General features: G+C 42.4%; 1 protein-coding gene across 6 annotated transcripts in view; it reads left to right on the top strand.

Moving 5' to 3' along the window:
• SHANK2 (SH3 and multiple ankyrin repeat domains 2) overlaps nt 1–9,916 on the top strand; it is a 360,490-nt gene extending 350,574 nt beyond the window's left edge. For all 6 annotated transcript variants that reach the window (XM_075048288.1, XM_075048293.1, XM_075048292.1 and 3 more), the window contains one exon: nt 9,125–9,916. In XM_075048288.1, coding sequence (XP_074904389.1) covers nt 9,125–9,698 — 574 coding nt within the window. In that variant the 3' untranslated portion in view covers nt 9,699–9,916. The remainder of the gene's footprint in view (nt 1–9,124) is intronic.
• Nucleotides 9,917–10,172: the final 256 nt, after the last annotated feature.

Genomic DNA, 10,172 nt, shown 5'->3' with positions numbered 1-10,172 from the left:
CATTACTGAGAGGAAAATGAAAAGTAGAAGCAAATAGAGATACATCTTTTTTGTGAAAGGACATCTAAACAGGTATAAAGGCGGGGAAAAAAACCTGAAAATCTGCTATATCACTTCAGTGGAGAAAAGCAAACTATCACGTAGGCAAGAGTAGTCCCATATCTGTTACATTTTAGACAAAGATCTGACTTTGACAGTGTTAGAAAGTTACCTTGCTTTTCTGTCTTTTAGCTTTTTTAATTCTTATAACTCAGCTTTGGCAAATTACATAGTCTTCGTTATGGAATACAGAGACTCAATTTGGAAACAAACCCCCAGTAAGCATTATTTCAATGTGGCTGAAATCCTACTTCTTTCCCGAAAAGTAAACCCAAACAGGCATCTTTGCAAACTAGAGAGAGGACCTTGGGATATAACAATACCAGAAGACCTATGAGGTAATAAGTAAGAAAAGTTGTCAGTGACACAGAGCAGCAAAACTCTTGGCTGCCGTTTGACTGTGGAAGAAAATGACACTTCCACAGAATTCCCAGTGGGAACGGAAGGTACGAGGGCTGTATTTTGTTTCCTTCTGTTTTCAAAACGGAAGGGATTCCATTATTTTTTAATTGAGGTGAATTGAAGATAGTAAAATGATCGGAACAGGTTACTCGGGAGTTCTTTTTGAAGCTAAGTCATAAATCAGAGACAGCAGAAGAGAGCCAACTCTCTACAGATATTAAAAGTATGTTTTAAAAGGTGCTGCAGGCAATTCCTTTTCCTCTTAACAAAAGTGAGGCAGAGAGATGTAAATGGAGAATTTCACGTGTAGATTCCAAAGTCCTACTTGTCAACCAGCGGTGGTTTTCTCCGTGGTGTCTGCCTGGCTGCGCCCGTGCCCGGTTCCCGACTGTCCCTGGAGCAAGGCTGGCACCTTCCCCTCTCTCCGAGCTTAACCAGCTTCACGTTCCGGGGGCGGATGAGAGAGGATTGATTTCTGAGCTTGATAAAGAGTGTGAAAGAGGGAGCAAAAGGCTAATAGCAAGATTTAGCACAGTGGAGAAAAAGCTCCAATTTCTTTTTGTTGTGCCGTGTATGTTTATGCCCTGACTGTCTGCATTACATTTTAGTTCTGTTCTCAAAGGTGCCTGCATAAAAGCGATGGATGCATGGTAAATGCTTCCCAAAGGCATTCTTTTTACTGCTTTTACTCCTGCCTTATCTTCTAAAAAGTTAAATAAATTACAGCCTTTCTAGCCCAATTGCACGACTGACACAATTTGTGACAAAGCTGTCAAATATTATGACCAAGGAATACCATCTTGCCAAAATTCCAAGTATTAAAGCTAATATTTAAATTTTAAAGCTAAAATTCTTAAGAGTTTCTTGATTTTTTTTTCTAATAGTGTAAAGTCTAGGACAACCAATTGTAGGGCTCATAGCCCTTTTCTGTGAGGTAGCATTAGAATGGGAGCAAGGAATTTTAGCTCATAGAAAGCAGGAATTCTGCTAAATTAAAGAACAACTCGTTAGCTCTGCTAAAGGAACAGTGATAAAAAATGAGTACGCCTGTTCATATCCTTCAGCCAAAGAGAAGTATTGGGAAGTGTTATAAATAGGAACATTGTTCACAGGCTCGCTTGGGTTATGTTCACAGCACTAGCAGCCTGATGAAATTAAAAATATATATTTGCTCATTGGAACATACATGAAGTTATAGCCCAGACAGCAATCCTAAATATCACTGGGAGTTACTTTTGCACAGCCCATAGACATACAATTGTAGTTCACTCACGGCAATTGCCCCGTTATGGTAGTGTAGAGGTGAATTAAATTGTAGCTAGTTGGGTAATGGCTTGCTACAGAAATCCATAAAAATATCTTCTTTCTATGTTTTTGATAAATGAGGATTAGGAAGAGATTGTTCTACAGCATTGAGCAGCATTTCTCTCTCAATTATTACATTAAAAAACGACCCTAGACTAGCTTTTTTTCTCTGCACATTGGTTTAGCAATAATTTTACACTGTGTATTTATAGTTTTCCGTGGTTCTTATGGAGACACCGATTTTCAAGATTTTTAAATAGAGCATGGAAACGTTTGGCTGGAAATCATCTGCTTCTCAGCGGCAGTGACCAGCCGTGGGATAGCAAAAAGGAGACTGGTAGGGGAAGGAAAAGAGGAAGAAGCGAAAGGATGCGCTTGCTTACTTTGTACTAATAAAAGCGTAATTAAAGGGTTTGATTAGAAGGTTCTGGAACAGAGCTCCAGATCCCACTCTCAATTTTGGCCGTCAATTACTTTAAGAAATTTTGGAGATCAGTCCTAGCGATGGAGATTTTTATCTGGTGGATCCACGTAGTCAGGCCGCAACGTCCAACCGTCCCTTCCTCCATTTTTGCCCATCCTTCCTTAAAGAAAAGGTTGAGGCTGTTTAGGTACGGGGCTCCATTTGACCCAAATACCCAGAACTAAAACCCCAATGGTGAGCTCTGGTCACGATTCCCATTTCCGAATTCAGATATGCACAGGTACGGAGATGGGAAAACCCAGCCCGGGGGAGCCCCGCGGTTCGGCAGGTGATGCTGCGCTGCCGGCGAGCGGGGCGCGACGTGTAACGGCAGTATCGACCATGATACCATGATGCTCTAAATATAGCGGTGCTATAAATTCACTTGAGAGGCTCCTGACTTCTATATGGAGCTGATAAAAGCAATGGGGAGAAGACCGACGCAGGGGGTTTTATCCGGTGAAGGGAGGAGCGCTCGCTCTGTCTGTGAACCCAGCAGTCGCTTAGCAACGTAACGATCGAGCGCAAACCTGCGAGATCGACTGAATAATATCAGTGTGATTAACGTAGAATAGACCCAGTGGCTGCGAAGGAGAAAAAACACAACCCCCAGTGAAAACAGCATCCGTCCACCAGGACTCCAGTAAGGAATAATGAAGAGCACCTGCTGCTGCTCTCTACCATCATCACACCAAAATGATCAATAGCTTTGCCGTAGGGAGAAAACAATTTCTATTTCAAACGGTGCTTACGTTTCTCCAGCTGTGTTTGCACAATGTCCCCGTGGCCTCTGGGGCAGGTTGGGCGTCACTCCTGATAGTGGGAAATGCTCATTATAAATGTGGGAGTTAGGAAGGGTGCTTAACCATGCAGGATCGAGTCCTCTAGGAAAAATAACCTGTACTGTGTTGGCATAACAAGTTTTAAAAGTGAAACTGCCTATGGCCAGGGGTTTTGTCCAGCTCTGAATTTTTTTTTTTAATGACTATCTGGAAAAGTTCCTATTTTTTCACAAACAGGTAAGGCAGAACTGAACTTAGTAGCAAGTCCTGCACAGGGACTGAGCCTACATTTGGTTCATTGTAAAGGATGTCTGGATTTTGCAGATGATGAAATACGTATCTTGTGGGATAATTTCGGTTTACTGGTCAGTTTACTGCTGTCCCATTAGATTCATTTCATTTCGTTAACCGTTTGTCAGCCAATTTCACAGGATTGCTTGCTTTGTCAGTAATTTTTGCAGTGTTTCAGTCATTCCATTTTGTCATTTTTATTTGCTGTCATGACTGCTGTTGTCAGAAGAGGGTCATGCTGACGTGCCATGAAGTAAGTGACGACCATAAAGCATAGAGTATTCTATGTTGTACATTCTGCTTCTTTTTAATGCTCACTCATTGTTATTGCATTTTAGTGATTTTGTGTTGACTTTGTTACAAAGCGCGATGTGGATTAGATCATCCTAATCCAGAAATGGTAGCCATTCTAAAACCAGAAGGAGGGTGTCATCTCAAGCTGAAATAAAAGCCACTTTCATCAGAGAAGTATTCAGCAAATGTTTTGATAACATGAGCACGTAAGACTAGATTCCTGAACTCATGTCTGAGCACCTAAATAAGGGGCATGATTTTGCAAATGTGCCCAAATTCTGCTGGATTTTTGGAGGTGGCGGGGTGGGGAGGGATGGCGACTGCCATTTTGCGTACCTGTGTGAGGTTAAAAGACAAACTATCCCTCGAAATAATCAAGATCTACTTCGGTCATCACTGTCTAGCCTTTCGTCCTTGGAAGCTGTGGGATTTCCCCCTTTCTCCTTCCAGCTTCCCTTGACCTTTTTCCCCACAGCTCTGCAAGGAGAGAGGGCTGAGGCCGTCTCCTGGTCCTCTGCCCCTCAGCAGCACCATTCCCTTACCGCTGGTTTCCAGACATTTGTACCATTTGCATGGAAACTGTTGCTCTTGAACAGACTCCCACAGACCTTAATGATTATTCTTCACTCCAGCTGAACGGTGTTACTTGCAACCACCATTTCTCAATCCTTCTCACTAAAATAACGCTATTATAAGAAGATCTATATCCTGCCAGTCATCACGTCAGCCCTTGTTCTTAATCTTCCCCCAAAACAGACAATTATTGTCTTACTTTCCTGCCATACAATTTTCCTTTGACGGTCCAAAAAATAAAGTAAAAATATTATAAGAGATGAAGGCAAAGTTTTGGGGTTGTTACGTTCTCAAAAATCTGTAAAAAGTTAGTTTCTCTGTATAGGGACCCATTTCACTCACTGGTTCTCTTGGTTGTTAAGATTTTTTTCACTGATACAATGGAAGAGCTTTGTCAGAAACAACAAGTCTTTCGGCAAGTTACGGGATAAAACAGCTCCCATGAGAGCATAATGGTTTTTTGGGTTTCTTACATGGGAGGCTCCTAGGAGTTGTTGCAGCATGCCATCTTTCACTGATTTGCTTCTGATATTAAGTTAACAGTAAATTTCAATCCTGCAAATCTAATTTAAAATTTGAAAGAATTTCTTGCCTATAAGCTGTGTTGATGGCTTTTATACTTGGAGGCTGCATCATTGTGACATAGGAATTATATATTGTGATTTTAACATGAGGCAACATAATGGGCATTGCAATCAGTGCAGTCTTACAGCAGCAAATGGTTATAAATTACTACCATATGCTGATTCTAATAGAGCAAATTTTATTTAAGATAATTATCAGACTTTTCACCTTTTCAAAAATGAAATTTGGGTTTAGGCAGGTTTAATATGGATTTAATATGTTTAGTATAACAGATGATCAAATAAGGCATAAGAAATTGTTCTTATTAAAAATCTGGACAACCCACAATGCAACAAAACCATGCCTGCTCTCCAGCTGGAATGTGCTGGCTCCTTATTGACCAGGATACCAATCAACCGTAAAATGCAAGACAGCTGATGGTTTCGAGGCTGTGTCTGCATCACAGATTGGATTGGAGATGTCGTAAATTATAATTTAGGATGCATAGGAGTTACACAAATATGCGTGTTTTTTTCCTTGGATTACAATTACAGTACAGCAGTCTCTGTGACATGCTGGAGTTGATATGGCAGGTGAAAGAAGGCGAAAAGAAAGGGAAAAAGTGAATCTTGGAATTAAAGACTTCAAACTGAAAGCCTGGAAATGCACCTGTGGGTTTCAGCAGAGTGGCATGACCTTCACGAGGGCTGTGTCCGTGCCGTGAAGGCTGCGGAGCTGATAGCAGAGCCGGCTGAAGCACAGCAGCTGGGAACCAAGCACAAACTCCGTCTTGCAGGTTGCTGAATAATTTGGGAGGCAGCAGTGACCTCAAGTTGCTGGGGTTAAAACTCACCCTGAAAAGGACTGCTGCTGCAGCAGCGGGGACACGTACTGACTCACAGTCTGTGTTCCCAAGCGTGTAGCAGAACTAACAACTTTCTCGAAGAAGGTGTGTTGCTGTAGGATTAAGTCTGTTAATGTTAACAAAGTGCTCTGAGCTTTCTGATAAAAGGGGTAATATTTATAATAACCTGAATACTGATGTAGGTATAAACTGAGCTGGTTTTGAAACCTGATTAATCAGCTAAAATAAAGAAGTTTCTTATCAAGGTTCCAGAGATGCATGTGAATAGTCAGCAGTCCTGAACCTATGGCTTCAAAAAAGCAAGATGCCCACAGATCTTTTAATATTGCTCGTAGCCATGCGAAGCCATTACTTTGATCCAGGGTGACAGAAAGCAAAGTACAACGTTGCCCGTATTGCTTTGCTCACCCAGTATTACTGCCCGTGGGTCTGAGAAAGTTAGGTAACACTAGTCTAAGGAATACTTAAAATAAAAGCACACAGTTTACTTTGGGCTTTTTTCTTTTAGTGGCTTAATATACTTTCTTTAAAGGAACAGTGACAATGATTTCCTGAACAAGGATGAGCAGGGAGTCTGTGAAAAGAACAACACAGAGAAGAAGCAGCAAAAGTGAGTTACAAAGCAGAAGGTGTACACTGAGCCTGGAGTTGTCAGTCAAGTAACAGAAATGATCTTTCAGCATCTAGCGTAATAGAAGAGAGATTTTCATCATCCATTTGTATTGCCACAATGGGTGTGAATACAAAAACATAATTTCTAGTATTTGCAAGACAGGAAAGTTAACTAAAAGGGTAACTGCAGGTAAAGAGATAAGGGGACATTTCCACATTTATACAAAACTCATCCTGCTCTTCTCACAGTCACTAGGACGGCATTATCCCAACCTTTTTCAAAGCAGGATTTTTTTTTATTTAAAATTATATCATGCCTTATTAAAGTGTGTGAGACTCCTAAAGCTAAGTTAAAGTAGGTAGAAATAACTTGCTCCCCTTGGTTAGTATAATTTAATAGTTTCTTGCCATAGACTTTTTCTTTGGAAGAATGCTTAGCTCCAGTCCTGGAAGACAATGAGAGCCATTAAGCTCCAAAAAAATCACAGGAAACACTCAAAACCTTGCCAAGTGTTTCCTTTCTTTGTTAAATTACAAAGGCATAAGTGCTAAAAGTATTGCTCCTACTGTGTTTTAAGTGAAGTGCCAATCTTTCAACTCTCAAAAAGATCCCCCTGTTCCCATTGAAATACATGGAACAATTTGTGGGAAATCAGTGGGATTGCTCATGTGAATAACATGTACGTTCTCCAAAAAGTTATTCTTGGTGCTTTTCTAATAACACGGTGTTGGAGCTTTACTTGAATGAGACTCGCTGTGATACATGCGTGCTCTGAATCTTGGTGTAGCGGTGCTGTAGGTTACCTGATGTCTTCAGTTTGTTAATTATGTGCCAAAGCCCCAAACGTGATGCGGGGAGCATGTAGCTAACGGAGCTCACGACAGCCATCAGCAAACCAAGGGAACGCTGAAGAAGGTCTCCAGTTCAGTACTGCCGGGACTGCAGTGAGGCTCATGCGAGAAAAAGGGATAATAGCCCGTAATTAATAGCCCGTTATCATCACCTCAGGTTAGCTGCCTGCACTTCTTCTTTGTGGTAATGGATGAGTACTTCACGAGGGGGCAGGTTAGGGTAGATGATGAGGAAGTGCTGGTATCACCATCTTTTTATTTTAAATTTTAACCGCTCTTCTACCCAGGGTGTGGGTGACCAAAGCCAAGTCACTCCCCTCCTGCGGGCGTTGACAATTAGATTGCGCCGGGGAGCAGACCCGGTGAGACACCGTAACCTGACAAGAAACCGCCTCCGTCCCAGCGGCCGCAGGTCTCCGTGGGAAGGAGCGAAGGTGTCGTCCTCACCCAGGGCAGAGGAGCACGAGAGGACTTCTCATTTATAAAGCAGATCTAGTGGTGAGGGCCCTACCTCCGAGAGAACAGATGTGGGGTTTGACCCCTGCAGCGGGGATCACTTTTGATACTTCATTTGGTGGCAATTAACACAAAATCTTTAAGCGGTGGCTTAGGAAGAGACTGCAGTTTCTTCCCTAACAGCACTTTAAATATGGAGAACCACACTCTTTCTTTGGCTCCCTAAGAGCTTTTCTGCACGGTGGTGAATCTGCATTAGTAATGAAAGCGTTTGTTTCTGACATCGTGCACCCAAGGCACCTTCCGTTCTGCCCAGGCGTGACAGATCAGGCCTGGGGGCAATCTGGGACTCGGCTACAGAGGGCTTCGGGCAGGGTCTGGGTTAGAAATCTAACTACGGCATCCTCCAGATCGTCCTCTGGAGTCCGTGGCATCGCTTCAAGGATAAATAAATCCTTCCTTTGGTCTGGAAGTGCCTGAAATTAGTTGTATGAGGCCTTTTTCCTAGTTGGCATGGTGTTTTAAAAGTGAAAAACTCTGGATCTTAAGGCACCCAAGGGTTCAGTGGAAGATCCTGAAGTGCGCACGCTGACTGGCAGGGTTTTCTCATGAGAAGTAAGGACTGTAGGGTTAAGCATTTTGTGATATGAACAGACCTCAACCTGGATCTTCTGCTTCTAAATTTGTTCTGTAGCCACTAGACAAAAGCAGACTCGTCTGCTCCTTCACGCACACTGTCAGCCTCTTGGCAAGTTTCATGCCTGCTTAGTTTGGAATCTGAAATTTCCTTTAGGCGAGAGATAGGTGCCAGTGACTTCATCGCAACTACATCACCTCTGGGCATGCACAGTAACAAGAATTTTGTCTCCTTAGGTTTTGTACTGAAACTGCCAAAGTATAATTTCTGGTTAGAAGGAAATGGACACAGAAGTCCTTTTATGAACCTTCGAAGGTGTCTTCCATTTTTAAAGCACGAAAGGGCCAGCTGAACAGAAACAGAAATAAGACGAACCTGTGGAGCATGTTCTGTAAACAAATGGAAATACAAACATACCCTATAATACAAACATACTGTAAAATTCACCGAGTGGGTGCCCAAAGATCCAAAATCCAACGCTTCCGATACTTTCCATAACTACTGTTATTAGCTGTGTTATCTAACAGCGTGTAAAACTGAAACGAAAGCTCCCACCCCTCCGTACGACGAAGGGAAGCTCAACTCCTGACTGCACTTCACGGGGAGCACAAAGTGCTCGTGCCATTTGGTGTTTCTCATTTAACCGTGAGTTAATTTGGTGTAGCCTTAAAAAGGACGAATGTGCTCTGGAAGGTGTTTTTCTGAACTGCTGATAAGCAAAGGTTTTGTTTTTAACTATGGCTTACCATTGATGATCGTTTTACGGGAAAGATTTAACGATGCCGTCTTAGTACTTTTAACCTGGTGTTGCTTACTAAAAAAAGAAAATATTCAAGCATTCTGAAACTGTATTTACCCCGCGTTGATACGGCCAACCTTTCAGCTGGTGGCCGATGTATCTAACTCTCCATGTCTGTTTCCCGTTTCAGGAGCACGGAAGTCATGAGTACTGTCTCAGGTACACGAAGTACAACAATCACTTTTACTGTCCGACCTGGAACCAGCCAGCCGATCACACTGCAGAGCAGGTCCCCAGACTATGACAGTAGGACCTCAGGAGCAAGACATGCTCCAAGCCCTGTGGTTTCACCAACAGAGATTAATAAAGACATCATGCCTGCTCCTCTGACTGCTTCTGCTTCGGCTTCATCTCCTTCTCCAACTTTGTCCGATGTATTTAGCCTACCCAGCCAGCCCCCTTCTGGGGACTTATTTGGCTTGACCACAGGGCGCAGCAGGTCTCCTTCTCCCTCAATATTACAACAGCCAATCTCAAATAAGCCTTTTACAACTAAGCCTGTCCACCTGTGGACTAAACCAGATGTGGCAGATTGGTTGGAAAGTCTAAACTTAGGTGAACATAAAGAAACGTTTATGGACAATGAAATAGATGGCACTCATTTACCAAATCTACAAAAGGAAGATCTGATAGACCTTGGAGTGACTAGAGTTGGGCACAGAATGAACATAGAAAGAGCTTTGAAACAGCTGCTGGACAGATAAGAATAGCTATTTTTGCCTCACAAACTTCTGTTGATAACTAGAGATGGGCTGGTACTGAAATACCCCAAATGCCTTGTCTGTCTGCGAGTGCCAGCAAAATTGGGGGGGAGGGGGAAAACAGTTGAATTCCTGGTACTCAGGTAATGCAGACTGTATGCTACATGCCCAAACATAAATCTAAATACGTTACGTGAGTGGGGCCATTTTATTTCAAAGTTGTGGGGAGATACGAGAGAGAGAGAGAAAATTGTTAACTTCAAAACCACTATCTCTTGATAACGCCCTTCTGCTGGAACCGTTACATACCACTTTTCTTTCAATTTAAAATGGCAGGCATTTCATTTTTTTACTGAAAAGCACTGTATTCTCTCCTTGACATTCAGTCTCCGAGCAGGCTTCCTTCCCCAACCCTTAGTTCCTTTTAAGAGGACAGATTGCTTCATTACCATTCAAACCCATTTTTATTAGTAGCAA

The sequence above is a fragment of the Buteo buteo genome, chromosome 16 (genome assembly GCF_964188355.1).
Source record: "Buteo buteo chromosome 16, bButBut1.hap1.1, whole genome shotgun sequence".
Classification (NCBI taxonomy): Eukaryota; Metazoa; Chordata; class Aves; order Accipitriformes; family Accipitridae; genus Buteo; species Buteo buteo.
Note: the sequence above shows the minus strand (reverse complement) of the source record. Positions and strands in the feature narration are given on the sequence as shown.